At 41.4% G+C, this 27,564-nt stretch overlaps 1 protein-coding gene across 2 annotated transcripts in view; it reads left to right on the top strand.

The window, feature by feature from the left end:
- Positions 1-27,564, top strand: part of ITGB3 (integrin subunit beta 3) — a 78,677-nt gene that overhangs the window by 14,734 nt on the left and 36,379 nt on the right. Inside the window, exons 2-8 of one of the 2 annotated variants that reach the window (XM_072645913.1) lie at positions 4,936-5,021; positions 14,114-14,309; positions 19,068-19,320; positions 20,175-20,337; positions 21,987-22,148; positions 24,837-24,932; positions 27,105-27,194. In XM_072645913.1, the coding sequence (XP_072502014.1) occupies positions 4,936-5,021; positions 14,114-14,309; positions 19,068-19,320; positions 20,175-20,337; positions 21,987-22,148; positions 24,837-24,932; positions 27,105-27,194 (1,046 nt within the window). The remainder of the gene's footprint in view (positions 1-4,935; positions 5,022-14,113; positions 14,310-19,067; positions 19,321-20,174; positions 20,338-21,986; positions 22,149-24,836; positions 24,933-27,104; positions 27,195-27,564) is intronic. The other variant, XM_072645914.1, reaches the window with a different exon arrangement.

The raw sequence follows: 27,564 nt of genomic DNA, 5'->3' as shown, positions 1-27,564 counted from the left end.
ATGCACACTCCTACTCTCTTGGAATCAGAGAAGGATTTGGAGAGACCTGGTTTTAGACACTCTTAATAATAATAATATCGGATATTTATACTGTGATTTAAGACTTGCAAAATACTTTATGTATATTTTCTCTCTTGATCCTCATAACAACCCAATGAAATAAACACTATTTATATTATTTCCATTTTCCCAGATGGGTAAACTGAGGCTGAGAGGTTAAATGATGAGCTAACTAGTGAATGTCAGAGATAGAATTTGAACTCAGGGCTTCTTAACTCGAGTTTCCAAAGCCTAATACACAGCACCTTTTTCTTAGTGTCAAAACTTGAAGGTAAAATGAAGGGGATCATTTAGTTTCCCCTTAGTGACATAAAATATATTTATGATTAATTTTAAGAGTGTGGAGTGTCCTGAGGAACCACTGACATAACTCCCCAAGGACTGAGTTCTATCAGACTAAGCCAATCTCAAGAAATCTTCCCGAAATCAATAAGCCCAAAAGATTGGGGAAAATGATTGCTCATGTTTATCTTGAAGCTGGTCAGTCCAAGCTACAGAATAGGAACTTGGCAATAATTGCTTTTAGTAGGAATTTTGGCTTTACCTTGTGCCTCCTAACTATTGCCACATCCTCCTGATGTATTGCTAGATACAGGTTCCCATAAAAACTTCCATCAAGGGAGTAGAACAGGAGGCAGGGACCTCAGTGAGATTTAGCCCAAGCTGGTTTTGCTGTGTCCTGTGTGTGGGGACAAGGGATGGGTGGAGGTGTTTATTTCCACAGCTGGCTAAAGGTAGAGTAGGAGGAGGGTGGGGAAAGTGACCACATGAGTCAAAGTCAGTTGACCAGACGCTGTTGGCTGGACAAACCTGGTTTCAGACTCCTTGTCCTGTATGGACGTGCACCCTTATGTTTATGGTTTCTAACTCTATTATGGATAATTATGTATTTGAGGGTAAATGTAGTCTCTGGGCCTGCTAGCTTTGGTAGGTCTGGATCTTTGTGTAAGAATGTTTAGTTTTGGATTGTTTAAGCACTGTGCAATAGGCAGCTAGGTTGTATATTGGATAGAGCACTTGTCATCAGGAAGACCTGAGTTCAAACCGGTATCAGATACTTACTAGCTATATGACCTGGGACAATTCATTTAACCTTTGTCTGCCTCAGTTTCCTCAACTGTAAAATAGGGATAATAATAGCAATTACTTCTCAGGGTTTTTGTGTTGATCACTTAAGTTTATTTGGCATTATTAATATCTATCTATCATTTTCTTAAGTCTTGACAATTAAAACAATAAATCAATGATCTGAAGTTTGCCAATTTCCAAGGTATAAATGCTTACACTGAAAATTTAAGAATTGGCTCCAGCAGCTTTGGCACACTTTTGCCTCTGTGTCTTGTATCCCTTTATGAAGAGTGAAAAGTTGTTTGTTTTTTTAATCAGAAGGGACAATGCCACTGGCCAGGTCAGAATTTGCCATGTGACTGATGATCCTTATAAAATGAGTCAAGTAGTTTGAGAGAGTTTGAGCTACATTTGATGGAGCAGAAGTATGTATTCTCCAATCAGGTATGGAAATAGTGAGTCTGAGTGACTAGATACAGGAAACACCTTTTATGAGTATGATCTTTGGCAGCAGAGAACTGACTATGGATTCGAGAGAACTAGCCCTGGCATTTGAGAAGTGATAAGATAGGATAGAGAGGATAACATGCTGGGAGCCCATCTGAGTAACCTAGTAGAAGGGCTGTTATTGTCTGTCCTTCCTGAAGAGATCCAATGAAATCATGAGGGTGATGTCTTGATTTGCACATGAATTGTATTTGAGTGAGGCAGAGTTGGCAGAGTTGTCAGCCTTGCTCTCTTCTCCAGAGTCGGAGTCCAGGGGCCAAACAAAGGTCAAGATAGCCAACAATAGCCCAGGATGCAGCAGGTGACTTTGGCCTTTCTAAATTAAGGTCTTCCTTGGGTCTTAGTTCATCTGAGGCCACTCTCATTCAATGACTAAAGGCTAGGTAAGAATTGAGACAAAAGATGGCCCAACTTTCCTCCAGAATCATCAGAGTCCAGTGGCAAGACCAGAAGGGCTGTAACCCAAAGGGGAGCTTCATAAGGACTCCACAAGGGGAGAAAGGACATTGAGGCCCTGAAGGAGTAGAGACTTGAGTTATCTTGGCCATCTGTATTTCCTACATATGTGTCTCATTACCATTATATTCTGTAACCACTTTTCTCATGTGTATTCATGGGAAAGTGTGCCCTGGGTCTTTGTGGGAATGGAGAAGGATGTTTTGTAGCAACTCTTCTTACTATGCCATATTAATAAATATCTATGCTTTGATCCAGTTGCATCTCCTAGATGACTGTTTAGGGGGAGGATAGACAGTAGGGACTAGTGAACTATGACAGTATACACAGGCTATAGCCCTTAGAACCTGAGTTAGTAGCTGCTTATTAGGGGACCCATGTGTCTGATTGAGTACCTTGTTGGAATGGTGACCCATAGAGAGTACTGAATGCAGAACTATGAACACATATGTGATACCATATGCCTTTCTTTGTAAAGTTTGATAGCAACTTATAAGCTGCAATTTCATTTGTGGGATAGAAAATCATCAACTTTGATGTTAGAGGTCAGAGTTAGGGAACTGGGCTCCAGAAACTGGCAATGGGGTGTCAAATCCTAGAGTTACAGAATATTTTACCTGGAAGAGGCCATATGATCATAATATAATCTATCCCAAACTCTTCATCTTACAGATGAGGAAAGTAAGGCCCAGATAGTAGGAGGGACTTGTTCCAGGTCATTCAGATAGTTAGTGGCATTCAGTTCTCCTTGGTAAGTTTTCTATACCACCGCCCTGCTAATGTTCTGGAATGTGCTCAGGGGTGGGAAGAGGGATTTCATAGTTTTCTAGTAAAATGGACAGAGATTGTATCTTTCCAATCCAAGAAACATAGGAGACACTGGGAAAACATGTTGACATCCAGGAAAATTCCTCCAAAATGGGAGGCTAAGAGGCTATTTAGAAAACTGCTTAAATAACCAGTCACAGAAACTTGGCTCTGAAAAGTGATTGGCCCTGGAAATTCTTGTCTCCGTTGCTAAGAAGAGTTCTTCATTGAGACACAGGGAAGAAAAGCTAAATATTCCTTAAGAAGGAAAAAGGAAGTTTGCTTGAAAGAAGTCAGTTTGATTGAGCACACCAATTAAGTTTCTACTTAGTGCAAGGCACTAAGTGCTAGTCATTCCATATACAAAGCTAGCTATGACACAAATCCTGCTCCTAAGAGCTTACAATCTATATTGGAGGTGGCAAGGGAAGACCAAGTATGCAAATAATTTTGGTTTGAAAGAGATTGAGATAAATGCAGGGGAGAAATCCAGGCAAAGCTCTATGAGAGTTTGGAGGTAGGAGGGATCAGCCAGGGAAGCTTATCTAAATTGAGGAAGAAGGATTTTCCTGAATAAGCCAGGTCTCAGTCCCTTTGACCTCCAGCTTAATACTTCCAGGCATAATTTGGCTGCTCTACTCCTTTCCCCTGTCATCAACGTTTCTCTGCTTTCTGGAGAGCATTACTGTGGCACCTAACTTTGGAACAGTTGAGCCAAATCCTAGAATTTATTCCTTATTCCTTTGCCTTTTGGAAAAGGAAAAGGGAGGATGCTTGAGAGGCTTCCAGGAGATCTTACTTCTTCCCAGCACTTCTTGGCCTCCTGCTCTCCTCAGTCAGAGGCTTTAGGGACTGTTGGAAAGAGCAGGTTTTAGGCCATGGTGTAACTAGGCAGGTGCAGAAGTTGCAGCTGCATTGGGTATGTCACTAACTGGAATGCAGAGGAGTTCGTAAAAATAAGAATTTCAACTTTTGATTTTCCATTTAAAAAGTGTTTCCTGACATTATCTTATAATATAACAGTCCTGTGTGGTAGGCAGGTATGTTTATTTTTAGTTTTTTCTTGCTTGGGATTTCGATTTTGTTTCCATTGGGAATTCTGATCTGGAGATTCCCTCCAACAACTACTGTGCAACTTAGAATCTGCCTGGGACAGAGACGTCAAGTCTCTTTTTTGGTCACGAAGTCAGCAAGGCAGGTATTATCCCCATTTTTATGATGGAAACTGAGACCCAGTGAGATAACAGTGATTTGTTCAAGATCATATAACTAGCAAATGATATATAGAGTCAAGATTTCCACCTAGGTGTTTGGAATCCAAATCTAGGTTCTTTCTACCATACCGCAAATCAATTACCTCTCTAGGCCTCAGTTTCTTCATCTGTAAAATGAGGGGGTTGGCTGGATGGGCATATAAGGTTTAACTCTAAGTTCTGTGATCCTTGAAGAGGCCTTATGTCCTCTCTTTTCGTATTTCTGTTCATTCATCACATTCCCCTAATCTTCTGCTTATTATAGGTCTTTGTTATATACAGTGTGATTTAGTCATTTTCAGTCTTGTCTGACTCTTTGTGAACCCATTTTGGGTTTTCTTGGCAAAAACACAGGAGTGATTTGCCATTTCCATCTCCAGCTCGTTTTACGGATAAGGAAACTGGGGCAAACAAGCTTAAGTGACTTGCCCAGGATCACATAGCTATCAAGTGTCTGGAGTCAGTTTTGAACTCAGGAAGAGAACTTTTCCTGACTCTAGGCCTGGCACTCTATCCACTAAGCCACCATTTACACAATGGGTGCTTAATAAATGTCTGAGTGACTGAAAGTCTAGTCATGTTTATTTAGTTAATTTTGGGTTAGAGGGAGGAAGTACTTATGTGTAGGAAGACATGGCAAGGTGAGCGTGTGTGTGTGTGAGCACGTGTGTGCAGGGAAGGAGAGAATGGTCTATATCTCTGGAAACTCAAACAAAAAGAAGTAGTTCATAATTATACATGTGACTCCCAATTAGTCTCTAATCCCTTTATATCTTTTTTCCAGGGGCCAATGTCTGCACCAGTCGAGGAGTGAGTTCCTGCCAGCTATGCCTTGCTGTAAGCCCTGTATGTGCCTGGTGCTCAGATGAGGTAAGGAGCAGACATGTCCTCACCCACTTGCTTAGTTCTATAGAAGGCTGGGGAGAATTCTGCTCATTGCTGATGTGGAAGAAAATGGAGACTCTAATTAGGGAATGAAATTTCTCAGCTATATACAGCTACCCTGGGGCAGAACCATGAACACAACTTAGGAATCAGACTAGACCTTGTACTTCACTCCACCTGGATACCCTGGCATTGACTGCCAATGGGCAGTGGTCTCTTTCTCTCTTTGGTGACTTTTGGGAGTGGAAATATGGAGAAAAATAAAGGGACAGCATGGGATCCTATGAGGAAGAGGAGGATATATGATAGCATTTAGAGGTGGAGCTGCTTGTCTATAGAAATCTCAAGAATGAATAATGCACACGGAAGAAGAAATCTTCCACAAGTGTTGGAAAAAGTTTAGTCTGAGAGAAATTCTGAGTCAAAGTTTCTGACCCTGTTGTTTGGAGTGGTGAGAGGATTAGCTATGTTCACGGATGAGTCTGTGGCAGGGATGGGAAACCTGCAGCCTTGAGGCCACATGTGGCCTTCTAGGTCTTCAAGGGTGACCCTTTGACTGAATCCAAACTTCACTTTTGGGGCCACATGTGACCTTGAGGCTTCAGGTTCCCCACCCCAGTCTGTGGTGTGCCCAGAATATGCACATATTTGAGGATATGAATGTGTCTTTGTGACTGGGGCACAGAGACTTGTGGTGATAAGAAGAGGTTAATTAACAATTCCAGATCACCCAGCAATGCACAAGGCCCATGATGTAGGGTTGATGGTATTCTGATACATTTTCTTCAATGGTGAAGTACATGTAGCAGAAAGCAAACTGGTTTTGGCATCAGATCCTGATTCCAGCACTTAGCATAATTTCTGGCACATGATAGATGCTTAATGAATCTTTATAGATTGAAAAGTTTACTGAATGATTTTGGCACGCACTCTTGTGTGACCTTGGGTAAGTCTTTTCCTGTCATTGTCCTCACCTTGAAAATGAGGGCCAGGACTGACGGTACCCTGAAACCTCTTCCAGCGTATAACCTTGTGAACCTATTCCCCAGAAGGACCCTGAACTTTCTGCCTTTTCTCCAAGAATCTAATTATATCCTCAAGATAAGACTTTCTAACCACTCAAACCAGACTTATCACCCCCTTTTCTCTTTTTCATCCCTAAGCTACTTCCTGATGCCCAAGTGGCAACTGATCTCTTCTGAGAGTTTCCAAAAAAGGAAGTTTTATTAGGGCTGACCAGGGAGTCAGAGGAAGGGAGTACCGTTGTATTTATCCTGGAGCAAGAGAACAGCTGGCTCAATAGTACTTGGCTTTGCCTGCTGGTTTGGCCTCAGTGTTGGCTGCACGTGTCCTGCTCTGAGATATAGTTCATCTGGGCCACATTGTCTTAGATGAGCCAGTGAAACTTTCCCTGGGGGGTGTAATGCTTTTCTCCCCATCCCTGCCCTACCCTGCCCAACCCAGCCCTCCTCATCATTCCCTTCCATTCCCCTGTGTCTCATGTGATTCTCCCATTTCCCATTTCAATCTTCCTCCTCCTCTCTGGCCTTCAACCTTTCTTGGGTTTTCTTTTGAGGATTTTATAGTCTGTTTTGCAAGTGCCTCCCACGATGGGATGGGAGAGAAGAGATGGGGAAGGGGAGGATATTTCAACCTGGACAGTAATTGGAGGGGGCGAGGTTTCTGTGCTGTAAGCAACAATAGTAGAAATCTAAGATCACTTCTTCACAACTGAAAGGGACAGCTAAACTGTGTTTCCTTCCTTTATGCCCCTAATTAGGGGAAAATAGAAACAAAGGACCCAAAGGAGAGAGATATAATAGATACAGGACTGATCTCAAAGCTAGGAAATTTTGAGTTCAAGACCCACTCTGGTTGTGTGACACTGGACAATGCCCTTAACCTCTCAGTGCTCCTGATAGTTTTCTGAGAAGGAAGGAAGCAGGACCTGCATTGGTAGAGGGAGCTCTTTGACCCTTAGCTTCCATGTACCCTTGAAATCCCAAGTCCAGTCTCTGTCTCTAAGGACTAAACAGATCTAGGAAAAGAGCATATCTTTTGTGGCATCATCCTCTTCTTGATCCCGCCACTCCTACTGTTTTGGGTGGGCATAATTCTTGTATGGGGAATTCCTGCTAAAGAAATGGGGAATGTGATCCTTAGATAAAGAAACTATTTTTTCAAAGATGCCAAGATAGGACACCAGGGAAAGCCTAGCAAATTCCATGCTTGTGGCTAGGGAGGATTGAGTGAGTAGGGAAAAAGGAGATGAGTATGTTTGTGTGGAGGAGTCAATCAGGAGACCAGCCAAAAATTCCCTTGGAAAGTAGAAATGGGAGAATGGGAAATTCTGTGGTTTAGTAAAAAAAAAAAAAAAAAAAAAAAAGACTGTCATTAAGCAAGGAGAGAGGAGATGGGGAGATAGAAGAAAAAGAGAGGGAAGGGACAGAGGAAACTGGGTTTAATGGGGAGTAAAATGTATCAGTGGGAAATATTGGTAGGGAATGATGGTGGGAGATAAAGAGGGAGAAATACATTGTTGAGAGAGACAGGAAGTAGAAATCTAGAATTGTGTCCTGGTAATTCGATAAACAGGGAGGCATGAATGCACAGGCATGGATGGGTACTTCATATATCTTTACCATATGTATGCTTATATCCAGTCCATTAAGCTTGCACAACTTCAGGGGCAGGTTTTTTTGTTTACATTTATCCCCTCCTCTCAGGCACGAACTGTTTTGGATTGAGGAAAGTGTATACAACCAGACGAAATTAGAGATAAACAATCTCTAGTGTTTGTACACTGTTGGTAGAATGCTGGAAAATACACCAAACAAGCTTTCAGCCTTGCTGTTTTCCTTTCAGTGCCATCCCATGGACTGGTCGAAGTCTAGAAAAAACACTGTAAGTTTCCCACATGCCTAGGAGGAGAGTACATGCTAGATTGCTTTTGGGAAATTGCAGTGTTCCTTTACTGACCTTGTGTAAAAAAAAAGCCCATCTTTTAAATACCCTCATTCTACTGGTCTTGCTCTATGACAGTGAGACATACAATAGTCTCCAAAGAATTAATAATGAATATCAATCCAAAAGTAATAAAAGGGTGCATGATGGGTAGGAGCAGGCTACAGAATACAACCAATGGGAACTTCAAAGAAAAGGAGTAAAAAATCTATATTGGGAAAAGGAACAGACTAGTCACAAGGCAAAGATAAGGGATGACTCTGGCTACTTCCTGTTCTAAAGAAAGCTCTTGTCTGGGAGTCAGGAGATCTTATTTCAAGCTCAAGTTCTGACACTTGGTTATTATGTGAACCTAAAACAATCATTTGAAAGCAGTTAGGTGACACAGTGTATAGCTGCTGGGCTTGGATTCAGGAAGACTTGAGTTCAAATCTCACCTTGGACACTTACTGGCTGAATGACCCTGGTCAAGTCATTTAATGCTCTTTGCCCCAGTTTCCTCATCTGTAAAATGAGCTGGAGAATGAAATGGCAAACCACTCCAGTGTTTTTGCCAAGAAAACCCCAAATGGGTTCACTAAGAGTCAGATATGACTGAAAATGACTAAATCACTAAATTATTTCTGCCAAGAAAACCCCATGGGTATTATGGTCCATGGGGACATGAAGAGTTGGACACTACTGATCAGCTGAACCAAGATGCTTCCATTTGCAGATAAAAATTTGATAGGGAGGTCAAGTGATTTATTCACAGTCACCTAGTAATTGAGTCACTGGGCTTGAGTTTGAATTAAGGTCTTCAGATTCTTAGCTAATAGTTCTTTCTTTAGAACATGCAATGGGGTGTTTTCATTTAACTGTGTCATCTGTAGGCCTATATCCAGTCCAGAAGGCAAGTGCAACTTTAGGTGTGAGCTTTTTCCCATTTATCTGTTTGAATGACTTAGATATCACTTCTCTCACCTCTACATGATTCAATCATCTTCTCATTATATCATGGTGGTGGTGGTAGAGGAATATTGCTTCTATCTCCCATCCCTTTCCTACTTTTTTACCTCTTTCCTGTTTTCTACTACCTTGTCAACCTGAGTGGTTAAGAAAAATGACTTTTTTTCTTTTTTTTTTTTGAGAGGGGGTGCCAATTGACTTGCTCAGGGTCACATGTCTAGTAAGTGTCTGAGGCTGGAGTTGAACTCAGGTCCTTCTGACTTCAGGGCCAGTGCACCATCCACTGCACCACCTAACTGCCCCCCAAATTACTTTTCTAAGTAAGAGGCAGCTACATGGTCTAGTGAATGGAATGCTGAATGTGAACTCAAGAAGTTCTTAGTTCAAATCCTGCCTTAAACATTAGCAGTGTGACCCTAGATAAGTAATTTCACTTCTCTCAGCCTCAGTTTCCTCACCTGTATCACTTATCTTATAGGGTTGTTATGAAGATTGAAGTCCCTTAACTTCTCTCAGACTCAGTTTTCTCATCTGTAAAATGGAAATGTGCAGTAGGTGGCACAGTGGTTAGAGTACTCTGGAGGCAGGAAGGCTCTTCTTGAGTTCAGATCTGACCTCAGAGTCTTATTGTGTGAGCCTGGGTAAGTCACTTAACTCTGTTTGTCTCAGTTTCCTCATCTGTAAAATGAGCTGGAGAAGTGAATGGCAAACTTTGCCAAGTAACTTTGCCAGGCAAATTCCAAATAGGGTAGAAAAGAGTCTGAAATGATTGAAAAATGACTGAACAACAACAAAAACAGATTATTATCTTTCCCACAGGGTTGCTGTGAAGATTAAATGGGATAAGATATTATTGTTTTCTCTATTAGAATGTGAGCTATTTGAGGGCAGGGGTCATATTTCTGCCTTTCTTTGTATCCCTAGCACTTAGCAGAGTGCCTGGAACAGAGTAAGTAAGCATTTAATAAATACCTGTTGATTGACTGACTGCTGACTACCTGTTTGGTCTAAGGGCTCTTAATGAGAGCTGAGTTGTGGAGTAGTCTGGTGTATTTCTGACCCTTAATGTCAGTGACCATGAAAAAAGCCACAAAGGGGTGGGAAATAATTTTTATTTTTCAGTGTTTAGATCTCTGAGGAAATTCATAACAAATCACAAAGATAAGAAGCAGAGCCAAACACGTTTGCTTCACTTCCTTGAAAAGCTATCACTTTTGGATATAAGGACTAGTCAGTTCCGGGGCAAAGGGATCCTACCCTTCCCCCTCCAGTCTTCCAGCTCACAGGATTATTGTGACTTGGTTGTTCCTCAAAGATTTCCCTAGTCTTTCCCTTCTCTTGCTCTCTCCAGTAGGCAGCTAAAAAGAGCCCTTCCCATCTGCCATCTAGTTCGCCTATTTTTTGCCTTTTTTGGGATAAGGTTCTTCCTCTGGGGCCCTGTGGGCAGCTGGAGTCTGTGATAAGGTGGACATTTTCTTTAATAGAAACAGGGCTGAAAAGGCAGGGGTTGGGGAGTGGGGGGGTGAAGAGAGGGAATTTGCAGTTAGTTAGTCAGCAGTATATATTAAGTACTTATTGTGTGCTAGGCACTGTGCTAAAGTTCTGGCGGTATAAAGAAAGGAGAAAAAACAACATTCCCTACGCTGAAGGAGCACACAGTCTAATGAAGATGACTGAATGCTAACACCTATGTACGTATAAGATAAATTAGAAGTAATATCAAAAGGACTGGCAGTGAGGGGAACTGGGAAAAGCTGCCTGAAGAAGGGGAGATTTGAGCTGAATCTTAGAGAAATACAAGAAAGCCAAGAAGGCAGAGATGAGGAGCGAGAACATTCCAGGCTTGAAAAGCAAGGTCATTGAAGGGCGAATGTGCACCTAGAGCTGAAATACCCTGTGAAATGTCCTCTCATGTCCTGGTCAGGGGTCAGAAGCAATGGAATTTAGGAGAGGAATTCTTTTTGCCTCATACATTAGGCGTTAAATGCTAGAGAGGGTATTTGCTTTTTAAAAAATAGTTATTTTATTTTCAGTTGCAAATTCTCTTCTACCTCCCTCTCCGCATACCTTCTACCCCTCCCACTGAGAAACAAGAAAAAAGAAAACCTGTTAAAATATGTATAGTCAAGGAAAATGAATTCCTTCATTAGCCACATAGTAAAGGGATTTGAATTGGGACCATTTTTGTTCCTGTTTTCAAGTCCTACAGAGCTGATGGGGAGAAAGAGTAATGGATTCTAGCTTCTGAGATTACCTTTCACTTTTTACCTAAGCCCAGCTCACTTATTCATTTAACTAAAAGTTATTTTTTTAAAGGACTTATTTCTATAGCATTTAAAACACTTTCCTCACAGTATTCGTATGAATCCTGAATACTCTTTTCTCTCTAGATTTTTGGGCTATCACTCGCTCCTGGTTCTCCTCCTACCTAGTTGACTGCTCCTTCTCTGTCTCCTTTGCTGGATCCTCCTCCAGATCACACCTTCTAACTGTAGGTGTCCCTCAGGGTTTTGTCCTGGGCCCTCTTTTCTTCTACCTCTACACCATGTCACTTGGTGATCTCATCATCTCCTATGGGTCTAAATACCATCTCTTCTAGACCAATAATTCTTAAATCTACTTATCCGGCCTCTATCACTCTGCTGACCTTCAGTCTCACATCTCCAACTACCTTTCAGACACCTCAAACTGGATGTCCAGTTTCTTAAACTCAATATGTCTAAAACACAACTCTATCTTTTCCCCTAAACCCTCCTGCCTCCTCGACCCACCTTCACTGTTACTGTGGAGGATAACTCACTTAGCGTGAGGCAATGCCCATTCATTGAATAGATCTGTTTAAGAAGTAGCCAGGGCATGGCCCCTTTAATGAGGTCAAGAAAAACAAAGACATCAGGCTGGGTGGGAAACAGCAACAGTTACTGTTGATAATCACTCTAAAGCTAGTGGGGTCCAGGAGCCCTTGGCAGGGGCCCATTGGAGTCCACATTTCAGAGTGTAGTAAGTTTAAGGTTTTGGGGCAGGACTGAGGACAGGACAGGGGAAAGGAGAGGAGAAAGGAGTGAAGAGGAGGGGAAGAGAGGAGAGATAGGAAAGGAGTCCATAAGACCCAAGTCAGCTGGGCATCTTTTGGTCATCCAAGTTTACCTTCCTTTGGAGAGGAGAAGGAAGGGGAGGGAGAGGCAGACGAGAGAAGGAGGTGAGGTACCCAGCTAGCATTCAGCCAGCTGCATCTACTCACAGGTTTGTGTTCGTCCTTCATTGCTGCAGAAGACCATGCCATCAGAGAAATGATGACATGACTTGCACTTGACTTTGTTTTGAGTGAGGGAAGGCTGTGCAGGTCACCAGCCTCACTTCTCTTCCAGAGCCATCTGAATCTAGTGACCTGTTATTCCTCAGGATGACTGGAGATGGCCCAGGATGCACTGGGAGACCTTGGGCCCTTGGGGGAAGGCAGCTAAAGGAGAGGGGTGACATAGCAATTGGACCTTAGGGAGTTGACAGAGGAGGATGAGGTAGATCACTGTGTGAAGAAAGTCCCCTTACCTATGTTTGTGTCCTGGGTCAAATCCCTAATTGTTCTCCCCTGTTCTTTTGTAGCTTTGGTCTTTTGGTCAATCATTAGTTTCCTTTGTAATTTTTTTCATTTAAAAATATTATCAAGAGAAGGGATCCATAGTTTTCACTAGACTGCCAGAAGGATCTATGACACAAAAGAAGGTTAAGATGGTCTCATCAGGGGTGATCTCTAAGGCCTATCCCAGCTTTGAACCCTGTGATCCTATGAATAAACTATCCGTAACTCACCAATGACCTTTGGCAAATTATGAGATGTTTGTGAGCCTCAGTTCCTTCATTTGTAAAATGAGCAGGATTAAACTAGATGATCCTTAAGGTTGTTTCTCATTCTAACCATTTCTGAATTCATTTTGGAGGAAGAACTTTGCAGACGCCTCACTAGCAGATATCTTATGACCTTGACTCTTTATCTGTGTTTTCCCCACCGTGACTTCTCCTGGTCCTTTCCCTTTCCTACCTTCCTACTCTTCTACATTGACCTTCATGCTACAGAGAAGCTAATGATTACTGATTATCCTATGAAGGCAAAGGTAATAATACCAACGACAATAATATTAATAATAAAATGATAGCTAGCTTTTGAGTAGTGTTTTAAGACTGCAGAGTGTTTTACAGGCATTATCTCATTTGATGTTCACTATAATCCTGTGAAGTGCTGTTATGGATGTTTGGTCATTCCAGTTGTGTCTGACTCTCTGTGACCCCATTTGGGCTTTTCTTGGCAAAGATACTAGAGAGGTTTGCCTAAACATGGGATAATTGCACTGTTTGTCCCTTTTTAGGGGGAAGAAGGGAACATTAGAGATCTCAGCCCCATGGGACCTCAGATTAGTGATCTGACATACATGTGTGCCCAGCCAACCTCAGGCAGGATACTTTACTCTGCAAACATGTTCCCCCAAAAGCACTGAATTTGGGTCCAAGAGTGCCAGCCCTGCTTCTTCATATAATCTTGGACAAGTCACTGAATCTTTTGGCTTTAATTCCTCATCTGTAAGATAATAAGATGGACTAGACCACAGGTTCTAAGCCTTTCTTTTTGGTGTCATGGGCCTTTTTGGCAGTCTGGTAGACCCTTTCTCAGAATAATATTAAGTGCTTAAAATTATATACAATGATATGTAGAGCTTATATTGGATTGCTTGCTGTCTTGGGGAGGGGGGAGGGAGGTGGAGAAAATTTAAAACTTATGAAAGTGAATGTTAAAAACTAAAAATAAATAGATTAATTTATTTAAAAATCATATACATAGGATCAAAGGGGAAGCAAAGTATCCTGAAACAGTGATCAAAATTTTAAAAAACATTATGAAGTCTAGGTTAAGAACCCCTTGGCCTAGATGATGCTTGAGATCTCTTCCAGATGGTAGCTATCATCCTTTAATCCCATCCATGCACAGGTGCTTCCTGTTTCTTTTTTTGTTGCCTCAGTTTATCTGTTCTTTCATTGAGATTCTTCCTCCCGCACAGTATTCTAGTGTGTTGTAGAGGACACCCAAAGCTCTGCTGAAGATCCCTGAAGGAAGAAAGGTGTTAGCATTGACTCTAGCTCAAAATTTGAGTCTGGGGGCTCCTGTCTTCTAGGACCTGGCTCCGGGCTCTTCCCGCTGTGATCTGAAAGAGAACCTGCTGAAGGGAGGATGTGCACTTGAATACATTGAATTCCCAGTCAGTCAAATCAATGTCGTGGAAGCTAGACCTCTCAGTAATACTGGTTCTGGAGATAGTTCCAAGATCACCCAAGTCAGTCCCCAGAAGATTGAACTTCGACTGAGGCCAGGTAAGACATGGGAAGGTGCTTCCCCACCTCATTCAGGTAAATCCTCAGCAGGCTATGGATACCAGGAGCCAAAGAGTTCAGGACAGGGATTAGGTGTATGGGATGTAGTAATGTAAGTGATGGAAACTAGATGGTTGGGTAGGGAGTGTTGCATGGCGGAGGGAAAATAGAGAATTATGGAGGAGAAGAGATTTAGGGATGGAAGCATGAAGATAGAGAAAATGAGGGGCAAGGGATAGGGATATATCAGGCTAGAAGGACATGGGGAGGGTGTCAGGACAGAAGTTAAAATTGCCCATTTGGGAACACTGAGTTTAACTTTCTAATCAAATCAATAATGTACCAAGGAGCTATGTGCTAGGCAACAAGGAACTTCCAAGAAAACCAAGGATTCTTGTTCTCAATCAGTTTATAATCTAGTCTTGTTTGACTCAGGTTCTGGGTTCTAGTTGGTGATTGACAAGACAAAGAGGAGAGATCAGAGTCTTTGGAGGATGGAAAGTGGGGAAAAGGAGGAAAGAATGTAGAATGACTGGAGAAGAAAGGCTAAGAGACATGAGGAAGAGAGCAAACGATGCTTAGGGATATGCAAGAGGACAGAGCACTTACAAAAGGCGTGGTTACATCATACTGCATCAGGCATCCCATTGAAACACTACATTGTACAGAATCATGCATATCACAGGCCCTTCCAAGGTACAAAGAAAGAAAAGGAAGGATCCCTGTCTCCAGGGAAGTTATAGTTTCATTGAGGAAACATATATATATATATATATATACATACATATTTTGCCTAAAATCATGGAGAAGCAACATGGTCTAGAGAAAAGAATATTGACCTTGATATCAGATAAATCTAGGTTTGAGATCTTCCTCTACCTCTAACAGTGTAACTCTGGTCAAGTTAGGGCCTCTTCTTCCAGTCAGTCAGTCAGTCATGTCAAACTCTCTATGACCCCATTTGGGGTTTTCTTGGCAAAGATGATGGAGTTGTTTTAGTCATTTTCTTCTCCAGATAATTTTACAGATAAGGAAATAGGGGTAAACAGGATTAAGTGACTTGCTCAGGGTCACACAGCTAGTAAGTGTCTGAGGCCTGATTGGAACTCATGCATTCCTGAATCCAGCCTGGCATTGTGCCACCTAGCTGCTCTCACCGGAGAAACCTGGATTAAAATTCTGTCGCCGTCTAGTTGTTTGACCCTGGGGAAGCCAATATCTGTGAATCTCATTATCTCCTCTGTAAAATGGGGATGACATAGCTTGCATTATCTATCTCACAAGATTATTAGGGAGGAAAAGCGTTTTGTAAATTGCAAAGACCGAGGTAAAGGGAGTGTTATCAAATGTGAATTGGAAAGTACATCAGAAGTCTGCTAGTCTGGTCCATCCCCAGTGCAGGAATCCCCTCTCTAAAGTCCCCGACAGATGGTCCAACATACTACTTCATAAATGTGGTGGATAATAACTGAGGAAACAATCCAGGATCTATAGTTTATTAGCAAAACAGGCATAACAAATGGTTCCATGGACTTCCCAATCAGTTCAAAGACCTTGAAAACAGAGCAAGACATATTTTTATGTATAAAAAAAATTTTCAAGTAAGACCAATTAATTAAAAGAAAACAATTAACCAGGATACAAAATTAGGTAATCTGATTTCTAATTGGAGAAAAGATTAGGGGCTTTCCAAGTTGAAAAGGGAAAATCAAGCAGGTGTATTTCCCTGAAAACAGAAAAAGAAGTATCCTACTCCACACCACAAAGAAGGAAGTGGCTTACCACTCCAGTATCTTTGCCAAGAAAACTTCAAATGGGGTCATGAAGAGTTGATCATAACTGAAATGACTGACCGGCTTTCTGGTCAGCATAACCTAGGTCTTAGTTAAAGGTCTCTGAGCAGCAGGTAGAGGTGGTCCAGCTTCCCAGTCATGCAAGGTCAGGTTTGAACAATGCAATAAAGTTTTCTCCCAGTTCCCATAATTGAATAACATTTTCTCACAAGACAGAAGTTGGACTAGACCCATAACTGGATAGAAATGGAACTGAGCTAGTTCCAGAATTGAGTCAGAAGATGGAGTCAGTGTGGTTCACTCAATTCCAACATAGCACAATCCGTTCCATTGGCAGATAGCCCTCATGATTAGAAAGTTCTTCCTTATGATGAGCCAAAAACAAATAGTTAAAGATCAATGGGAAAACGATGTGTAACAAAACCTCTTTGTGAATATTGAGGGGAAGTCTGGTATAGGATGATGTGAAAGAGAGTGAGGCTAATCGGGTAAGACTTCCTGGAGGAAGTCAACTTTGAATAGATTTTTGAAGGAATTAACAATTCAAATTAATTTTTAAAATTTATTAAGGAACTACAGCATGTCTAAGATACCACACTGAAGATACAAAAGCAAAGCGGAACTTATATGTTTGGTGAAGAGTATATCTGGACGATGAGCTAAGTCTGGAATTTAATAAAAGAGAATTTGGTCTGGGCTATATTTGGGAAGCTGCACAGTGCCTTTCTTCCTATTCAGGCAGTCATTACCCTGATTCAGGTTCATCTCATCTCTTCACAGTCCTATTTCATCAGCCTCCTCATTGAGCTCTCTGTCTCACTTCCCCCACTCCAAATCTTTCTCTGCACAGTTGCCAAAATGATTTTATTAAGATCAGGTCTTTATTATGATACCTCCCCCTGTTCAATAAAGTCCTGTGGCTCCCTTTTAGCTCTGGGATCAAACTCCTCTAGTTTGACATCTAACAATCTTCACAATTCCACCCTATCTTTCTAATGTTTTTATGCATTCTCTTCCCCAACCTTGCAATTCTCCAAGCTGACCTTGTTGTTCTCACTCAGGACTCTCCATCTCCTATCTGTGGGCTTTTGCCTTGACTGTTCCCCATGTGTAGAACAGAGTCTCTCCTCACCTCACCTCTTGGAATCTCTGGTTTTCTTCAGAACTCAGCTCAAGATCACTTTCTATAGCCCTGCTCCACCCCAGCTGGTAGTGCCTTATCTCCTAGGCTTACCTTGTGTTTGTTTTGTGCATATTCATGTACAGAACACTTTTTTTTAGAGTGTGTATCCGGGGAATTTTAGTTTTTAAGAAGGACATTTATTGACTACTCAGTCATGAAGGTCATTATTTTTATTTATCCAGCTCAAGAAACCAAAATGTAAATTAAACTTTAAAAATTAACAATGAAACTTAATAAGACTCAAAATACCAACATTTTTGAGATACACATGTACACACACACACATATATATATATATATATATATATATATATATATATATATATATATATATATATATATATATATATATATATACATACATATATAAACTGAGCTGGAGAAGGAAATGGCAAACTACTGCAAGTATGTGTGCCAAGAAAACCCCAAATGGGGTCACAAAAAATTGGATATGACTGAAAAATCTCTGAACAACAACAGCGTGTGTGTGTGTGTGTGTGTGTGTGTGTGTGTGTGTGATGGGTGATTTTATCCATCCTCAAATGGTTGTTGATCAGTTGTTTTTCAGTTATATCTGACTCTTCCTGACCACATTTGGGCTTTTCCTGGCAAAGATACTGGAGTGGTTTGCTATTTCCTTCTTCAGTTCATTTTACAGATGAGGAAACTGAGGCAAAGAGGGTGAAGTAACTTGCCCAGGGTCACACAGCTTATGTAAGTGTCTGAGGCCAGATTTGAACTCAGAAACAGGAGTCTGTCTGACTCCAGACTTGGCACTCTATCTACCCTGCCACCTAGTTGTCCTATCTGCAAATGAAAGAGGTCAAGTAGCATGGAGAATCAAAGAAAATTTATCATTGTCCTAGGAGGATGAGATTTAAAGCTGGAGTTTTTGTCTCTGACTCTCTGTCTTTGTCTCTTTCTATCTCTCTCTCCACACACACATACATATATGTACATGTTCTCTCCCTCGTTACATTAGCCTGAAAGCATCTTGAGGTCTTTGTCTCAGTATTCCCAGCACCTAGTGCAGTGTCTGGGGCTTAATAAATCCTTATTGATTATAATTATGATGATGATGATAATTACTAGGATTTCTATAGTTCTTTTAAGATTTGCAAAGGACTTTACATTGTTATCTCATTTGATCCTCACAATAACTCTGTGAAGTTGATGCTATTATTATCCCCATTTTGCAGATGAGGAAACTGAGGCTGGGAGATTAAATGAATTATCCAGAGTTACAAAGGTAGTAAATGTCCTGAGATTGGATTTGATCTCAGGTCTTTCTATATCCAAGCTTAACCTTGTACCTGTTATGTTTCCTAGCTCCAATAATTCTAAAATACCTATCACTATAAAAACCTATTTCTGCAATATCAATTATTTGTCTCATGGAATTATTTGTGGCTCATGGAATACCACAGTCTCAGAGTTGAAAGACAGCCCTGGTGTACTCTTCCCTATTATAATGTGAGGTCCTTGAGGAGCCTGGACTATTTTTTCCTTTTCTTTGTATCCTCAGTGCTTAGCAAATGCCTGGAATATAGTAGGTGCCTAACAATTGCTAGTTGACTGACTGACTGACACAGATAAACAAATTAAAGGTCATTTGAGTGGGAGACATCATTAGTAATGAGAGCTAGGGAATAGGGTGTTCATTGGGGAAAGCTTTAGAGAAGAGATGAAAGGGAAAGCCAGTGGGCCCCAGAGTCATGTGTCTTCCAATTGCTATATATGCCTTGGATTCTGTATTGAAACTTCTGCCTCCCTCCCTTTCAGATGATTCTCAGACCTTCTCGGTGCAAGTGCGGCAGGTGGAAGATTACCCAGTAGACATCTACTATTTGATGGATCTGTCCAACTCTATGCGGGATGACCTGCAAAAAATTCAGTCTCTGGGGACTAAGTTGGCCTCTGAGATGCGCAAGCTTACCAGTAACCTACGCATAGGCTTTGGAGCCTTTGTAGACAAGCCCATGTCCCCATACATGTACATCTCTCCACCAGAGGCCCTCAAAAACCCTTGCTATGGGTAAGTCCCTGCCATTGGACAGACCATTGGACATGAGTCCATGTTCAGTACTATGGCTGCTTTGCTGGTTAGTCATGGGCAGGTCCCTTTTCCTTTCTGAATCAGCTTCCCCATGAGAAATCAGGCTGATCTAGTCAACTTAGAAGTGCCACAGAAACTGGTCAGTATCTCAGGGGTGCTTTGATCAGTCCTCAAATGAAAGTAGCCAAGGTAGTATGGAAAATCAGAGGAATGCCCATCCTCAATCAGCAATAATAATGAAAACAGTATCAATAGTGGACACTTTAGAAAGTGCTTTATGTGTATTATCTCATTTGATCTGCAGGTGGTAAAGGGTGCCTCTTGTTGGTTCTCCACCACATTGTAACATTCAACTTATGGTTGCTGTCTCCACCACACCGTAACATTCACCTTATGGTTGCTGTCTACTTTAGAGGCTATTAGTACAACTAAATAATGCCTCTTGATCCTAACAGTGAAAATGTAGGCTTATATTTATTCATGTTTCTATAACTTGATATGTGCTTAGCCTCCTTTGTATAGACAACAGCCATCAGTTAAATGAGCAAACTATTAAGAACAGAAGTGTTGACCAAAGTATAATTAACTCATTTACTGTTGTGTGTTGTCCATTAGTCAGTTGGAAAATTTTTTTCTTTAAGAGTGTATTTAGCATATGATCTGAGTATAGGTTTAATGCAGGCTTGGATAATTTAGTCAAATGACAGTGTTTTGAGGCCTGAATTGCCAACATACTTGTGGTTATATAGACCTAGTCTTCCCCCTACCCTTTTCTACTGTGCAACCTTTTCTCTGAGGAATAATAACCTGAAGAGTCTCCTCTCATTCCTTAGAATGAAGACAACCTGCTTACCCATGTTTGGCTACAAGCATGTGTTGACTTTGACGGATCAGGTGACACGTTTCAATGAGGAAGTGCGAAAGCAGAATGTATCAAGAAACCGGGATGCCCCAGAAGGTGGATTTGATGCCATAATCCAAGCTACAGTCTGTGATGTAAGTGTGTATGGGGAAGGGGTGGGCCAAGGGCTGAGCAACTGGCATTGCATATTGGGGAGGAAGGGTCTCTGTTAGAGAACAGACCTCAAGATGGTTTATGTGGCTGGTGCTGGAGTCATATATGAGGTGTTACTGTTATTCAGTCTATTTTTCTGAGTCCCTTTGAATATCTTGTGGGGTATCATCCAATCCTCTCAGGACCTGAACAATCTCAATTACTTTGGGAAAATAATTTTCCAAATTTCACTGAAGATAACCCAACATTGTGGTTGGGATTGGCTTACTCCTAGAATAGATGATGAGATTATTTTCTTCCCATCAAATTGTGTAGGAATTGCCCATGAGGACCTAAGCATAACACCCATGCTCAGTGGGTATTTAGTGATCATCATAAATCAGCACAGATACGTGCATTATTAATGGAGTATCATTTGGTTATAGGGACCTCTTAGCTTTGGATAATTTTCTTGGGAGGGAAGAAGAAACATTGGGAGAAGAAGCTGGTGTTGGATAGGGTGTTTGGATATAAGGAAAAAGGTTATCATCTGGATGGAGTTTTCTAACCTTTCTTCCTCTTTCTCTTCTTTCCTCTCCTTCTCTCACTTTCCTTCCCTCTCTAGACGTTTTAACATTGAACATCATTCAAACAACCAAACTTGCTTACTATTTCCTTATGTTTTAATTAATTTCTGTTCTTAAAGTATCATAATACTATTTCAGTTGCTCCCTATAAGTCCCCATCAGTAGTCTTTGTCCATTCTTATTTCCTTTTCCTATTATCTGGACTCAGTGTGTATAATCTTTTAGTTCTACTGTTTTTCTTTGTGTAAAGGTCCTTCCAGAATTCATGTATTCCTCATGTGTAATTGCATTATAGTATTCAATTTTACTAATGCATGCAATACTCAAGAAGATCAGTGAGCTCATTGATATGAACGTTTCCTCCAAAAGGGCAGATTGCACTCCATTAGTGCCTGCCCTTCCTGTGGGATCCTTGTTAGTGTATCTCCACAAACCAATTTCAATCCATCTTTCCATGGGCCTTCTTCAATTTCTCTTAACATAGAGAGAATACCAGTGGAGCACACAGGCTATCCACTGCTCATCCCTTGCCTTTGCCCATTGTTTCCTCCCTCCATCACACATTTTTGTGATGATCTGTATCTGCGTTTATTTAGTCATTCCCTTGTTTTAAGGCATTTGCATTGTTTCCAGTTATTTGCAACTGCATGAAATGCTTCTAGAAGAGGCAGGGTGGTATAATGGATAGACAGTAGTCTTGCAACCAGTAAGATCTAAATCAAGCCGTTCTTGATGTGAACTGGCAAATCTCTTAACTTAACTCTAGGTAACTCTCTAAGACAATTTGCTGAAGTGGTGCCAACCTGAATGTGTAGAGGGTGTTTCTTCTCTTAAGAATTCCCTAAAACAGTATAATCATAGGTCTAGTCCTGATCTCTATAATTCTGGAATGACAATCTTTCATCAGAGAGCTTTAAAAAAATAACACTGCCAAAGTATATTCCTAATAGGGGAGTTATTGCGTGTTCAATCTTTTTTTGTATTCGTCCATCAAGGACTGAGTCCTTGAACTATGTTCTCTTCCTATAACATAGCTGAGACTTCACTGACTCTTTTTTTAATAGGAAAAGATTGGCTGGAGGAATGATGCATCACATCTGTTGGTGTTCACCACTGATGCCAGGACCCACATTGCTCTGGATGGGAGGCTATCAGGAATCGTTCAGCCCAATGATGGGAAATGCCACATTGGAAGTGACAATCACTACTCTGCCTCTACCACTATGGTGAGTTCACCCAAGCCCTGCTACTTCTCTACTCCCCACCATCAACACCACTCTCACCTCCATTGATTTTGGCACCTGGGACATACTGAAAGCCAAATAAAATACTGGAGTTAAGAGACAATCCTTTCTTCTCTGCATAAGCTACTACCTAATTAAAACAATACGTCTAGTTGGGAAAATACAACAGAGAAGCTGGAAAGGGTTTACTGGAGTAGGACTGAGATGAACAAAGGGTGGAGAACAGGTCCTTTGGGTAAAAATTAAATGGATTGTTTATCTTGGTTCAGGAGTGATTAACTATCTTCAAGTCTATGAAGTCTATGAAAAAAATTCATTTGTCTCCCTTCCTTCCTTCCTTCCTTCCTTCCTTCCTTCCTTCCTTCCTTCCTTCCTTCCTTCTTTCCTTCCTTCCTTTCTTCTTTCCTTCTTTCCTTCTTTCCTTCCTCCTTCCCTCCCTCCTTCTCTCTCTCTCTCTCTCTCTCTCTCTCTCTCTCTCTCTCTCTCTCTCTCTCTCTCTCTCTCCATTGTATTCCCTAGGTCAGGGATGGGGACCCTGTAGCCTTGAGGCTGCATGAGGCCTTCAAGGTCTTTGAGTGTGGCCTTTTGACTGAGTCCCAGTTTTACAGAACAAATCCTTTTATTAAGGGTATCTGATCTGTGAAGTTTGGATTCAAGTAAAAAGGCCACACTTGAGCACTTAAAAGGCCACATGTGGCCTAGAGCTTGCAGGTTCCTTACCCCTGCCTTTGGTAGTACAGTGGTTAGAGTGCTGAAGTTGGAGTTGGAAAGGTGTGATTTTGAATCCTGTCTTGGACCCTTATGAGCTGTGTGACACTGACCCTGTAATCTCTTTCAGCCTCAGTTTCCTTATCTGTAAATTGAGGATAATAATAGCACCCAATCAACAAAATAACCTATGTAAGGTGCTTTGTAATCAGTGTACTATATAAATTGCTAGGTATTATTATTCATTTGTTAATTTATCTTCAAAAAGTTTAATCAGCATCTTTTGTTTTCCTATGCCCCCAGTCATTTCTTGATATGTCACCAAGTAGCACCAACTTGATAGAACTTTCCCTTCTCCACAGCACCTACAGTAGCCATTCTATTCTGAATCATGTAATACAACAGACTCTCCCCATAAAAGACAGAACCAAAACATTTATTCAGTTACCAGAAAGCCAAATCCATCATAGTAACAAATCCATCTATATACAATAACAATGCAGAGGGCAACACCAGCCTCAAGCCTTCCCCCTGCTAGGCTTCCCACAAACCAGCTTCCTTAAACAAATCACAAGCAAGCTCCCTTAAATAAAATTGCAAACAAGCTTTCTTACTCACACTAGGCAGCTGCCTGCTTGCCTGCATGCTTCAGTTCTGACTGTTCTCAACAATTTTTTTTCTCAACTCTGCTCTAGCTCTGCCCCTTCCTGTTCCACCCTTCTTGTTTCACCTGTTTGGCCAACTCCTCCCACCACAGGCTCTATGTGACTCAGACTTCCATGTGACCCACAGGTCACATGGGCTTACTAATGAATGGGAAAGATCTTCCCATTTAAATTACTATTATATACCATAACTCAACACCCAAAGCCCATAACCTTCCCTTGAAACCAAGAAATATGATTAAGTAAAATCAACTGATCCAGCTACCATATCTGATAATGGTTACAACATTACATACCCATAGTCTCCCACCTCTCCAATAGAAAGGAGGGTAGTACATTTCTTCACCTATAAAGACTTTTTTATTTTAAAGAGGTAAAATGGAACAATCTTTTCCTATGTCCATTCAAATAAGGTGAAAGGTCCAATGGAATTTTCAGTTGGACATAAATTCCTGACTTTTAGGGTAACACTTGATGACTGAGTGAAGGTCTAGAGTTGGAAGAATCATCTACTTCCATAAAGATGTAAGGTGGGATCAATTGAACTCACCAAGGCTCTTCCAGTATTGGGATTTAGAGATCAGCTTCAGTACTGACACCATCACCAACACTTAATTCCCAGTGTGTATAGGGTATTCAATAAATTAATTAAGCAGGAAAGGAGATGGGACTTACATTGAAAGAGAGGTATGGGGAGCATTCCGACTACGTGGGGGGGAGTTATATGAGCCGAGGAATGATGGTGATAGGGACATGCTAGGGCCAAATAGTGGAGAATTTTGAAAGTCAGGCTAAGAAGTCAGACATCATGGTATAGTGGATAGTGGTGGACTTAGAGAAAGGAAGATCTAGCTTCAAATCCCACCTCTGATATTTTTTTACCTGTATGATACTGGGCAAATCACTTAAACTTTCAAAGCCTCAGTTTCCTCCACTATAAAGTGAGGGGCTTAGACTTGATGGCTTCTATAAAATCCCTTTCAGTTCTCAGTCTCTGATTCTATGAATTCTTTCATGAGGGAGATAATGAAGGAGAGGTGTTCACTTTTGGCATCATTAATCTGGACCTTTTTATCTAGTCTTTTTTTGAGCCCCTTTTCTGGCATTTGACCCAAGATAGCTCCCCTTTTGCCCTTCCTAAGTCATATCACCAGGGTCACAGAATGAAATGGTTTTAGAATCACTGGATGAAAGTAATTTAGCCATTATCTGGATTACAGGAATCTAAAAAGAAAGGATCCTCTTAACCTCCAGGGGACCTCTGCACTAACACACAAATCCTTTTCTTTTTTTAAAGGATTATCCCTCTCTGGCACTGATGACTGAGAAACTATCCCAGAAGAACATCAACTTAATCTTTGCAGTGACTCAAAAAGTGGTCAGCCTCTATCAGGTGACACCCTTTATCTCATTTGATTCTCACAACAACCCTGTGAAGTAGGTAGTGCAGAGCCTACTATCCCCATTTTGCAGAGAAGGCACTGGAGACTCAATGGTAGTATCTGAACACAGATCTCTTGGCTAAAGCCAGCTCCATGGTATTAAAGCAGCTTTTCCAATAAATGCTTTCTGGGCTTCGTACAGTTCAGATGATAGGACATTAAGACTTCTCCAGGGTGTCTGGCCTTGTACATGCAGTTTCCCCATGAATGCTACTTAGGAACCAAAAACACTAACTCTAGGACCTGAATTCTATTATCTGGGAGTTTCAGAAACTCCCTTTCTCTGGTCCCAAAGCTTGGTTTTTCTTTAGCTGGCTAGGAAAATTGAACAGTGGGCATCCTGGGACAATGGGTAGAGAGTGGGGCAGTGGTAAGTGGGGAAATGGGCAATGGGCAGTGAGTGGTACAGCTCCTCCAGGGGATAACTTGGGAGAGATATAGGGAAGATGTTTTGGGGTTCAATGTGAGTGTGTATTGCGGTATCATTTGAAAAAATTTGCTCAGGCTGTCTCCAAGTCAAGTAAAGGCATTTATTCAGGGTTAGGCTTTTTCCTTAGAGAAGGCAGGTACAGCAGCTCCCTGAGGAGACAAGAGCAGCAGCAGCCTACTGGGCAAAGCTAGGGCTTATAGAGGCAAAGTACCTTCTTAACAGGAAGATGAAGTAACCAGGGATAGTAAGATAAGGTAATCAGAGGCATGTGCACAAGGGGTGATAGCATCAACATTCTGTGTATGATATTTTCCATCACACAATCTGATCCCCCTCAAAGTGTGGGGGAGATTACATTATCATATACATGAAATGTTAATTAGCCCTAAGATAGCTGTCCGACAAGCTAGGTGGCCATGGTGCTTTCTCAGAGTGGGTGATAACCCAGGAAAGGCCCTTAGTCAGTTATGGATATGATTGGTTAGTTCAGTGCTTTCAGGTTCTTATCTGGACACAAGTCATTGTCAAGGGCATTAGCTCAGGGGCTCTGGACACAAGTTTGTGGTCAAGGATACCAGTTGTTCAAGGGCATTCTTCATCAGACGAGTGGGAAGGCCATTCCAGGGACAAAATGGCACTGGGGTGCTGAATTGTGTAGGACCTTGTGAAGGGTCTGGCAGTCAGGAAACGTGACAAGATCGAGCACTGATGAAGCTGAGGGTTAGCTGAGGGAGCTAGATCTGGAGTCAGAGAACCTGCCTTTGAAGATCGGCTCTGCTATTTGTTCTTTGTGTGAACTTGAGGAGGATGCTCACTTGAGATTGACTGTCCTCTTTTGCAAGTTGAGAATAACTTTTGCTGCCTCCCATAGGAGGAACAGTATGGCATGGTGGATAAAGGATCACCTTTGGAGTCATAAAGGCCTGGACTTCAGGCCTGTCACTGACACATAAAAGTTTGGTGGTAGTGGGAAGGCCTGTAGCTTGTCAGTGCTCCAGGCATTTCTCTAAGATGACAACTTATAGATGAGTTGTCAGTCAGTAATGGTCCAGGGAATTTCCATACCGAGAGTTATCTACACCATTGAAAGTACACATTTAGAACAAAAATAAGGAAAAAAGCCCAACCTATCTCAGGGAAGTATTGTGAGGAAAACACATTGTTGACCCTGAAGTACTTAATAAATGTCCACCATTATTCTTAGGGTAGGGAAGGAGGTGTTTCTACATGTGACCCCTGGTAACAATTTGAGGATTGTGATTGGTACACAATCCTTCATATTAAGGAAGGAGATCTATGCTATCTTGTAGACTTGTCAGGTTTGGAGAGTACTTAGGGAAGCTGCCCTAAACCAGAGGTTCTTAACTGGTTTTTCTATCATTTTTTGGCAGTCTGGGGAACCGTTTTCAGAATATTGTTTTTAATACATAAAATAAAATACATCGTAGTTGTTGTCGTCTGTGCTTTGTTCTCCAAGAGGACCAATGACATCAGAGGGTAATGTTCTAATGACAGAGTAAAATAAAATTCATTGGATTACAAAAATAGATCAAGTATAGTCAAATCACAATGATCAAAATAGAAACAAACCAAATTCCTGAAGCCTAGGTTAAGAACCTTTGACCTAGAAGGTCTGTTTTCCCTTGTTCATCTGCATAGGGCTCTCAGTAATTGCTGGGTATTTTTCTTCTAGAACTACAGTGAACTCATTCCAGGGACCACAGTGGGTACGCTGTCTGAGGATTCCAGCAATGTCCTCCAACTTATTGTCGATGCCTATGGGGTGAGTATCTCATGTCCTTGGGAAGTCAAGGTGTTAAGTAAGATTTAGGTGGGTAGGAAATGGAGCAGGCATGGAATTAGAGATGAGAAGGGAGAACAAGTATCCTAGGCACAGAGAATTGTCTATGCAAAGGTATAGAAGTAGGAACAGTATTTTATATGAGTAAGAACAAGTAGACCAATTTGACTAGAATGTGGATTTTTTGAAAAGGATGTTGTGAAATCAGTTTAGAGAGATAGAGCCAGATTGTGAAGGGCTGTAAATGCCAAACAGAAGAATCTGTATTTATTCTAGTCACTATGGAAAGCCAGAGTGTTTGGCAAAAGTGCTCCTCTAATTTCTGCTTTTCCCAGAGCCTAGCAGTCCCTGG

This window comes from Notamacropus eugenii, chromosome 2 (genome assembly GCF_028372415.1).
Source record: "Notamacropus eugenii isolate mMacEug1 chromosome 2, mMacEug1.pri_v2, whole genome shotgun sequence".
In the NCBI taxonomy this organism is placed as follows: Eukaryota; Metazoa; Chordata; class Mammalia; order Diprotodontia; family Macropodidae; genus Notamacropus; species Notamacropus eugenii.
Note: the sequence above shows the minus strand (reverse complement) of the source record. Positions and strands in the feature narration are given on the sequence as shown.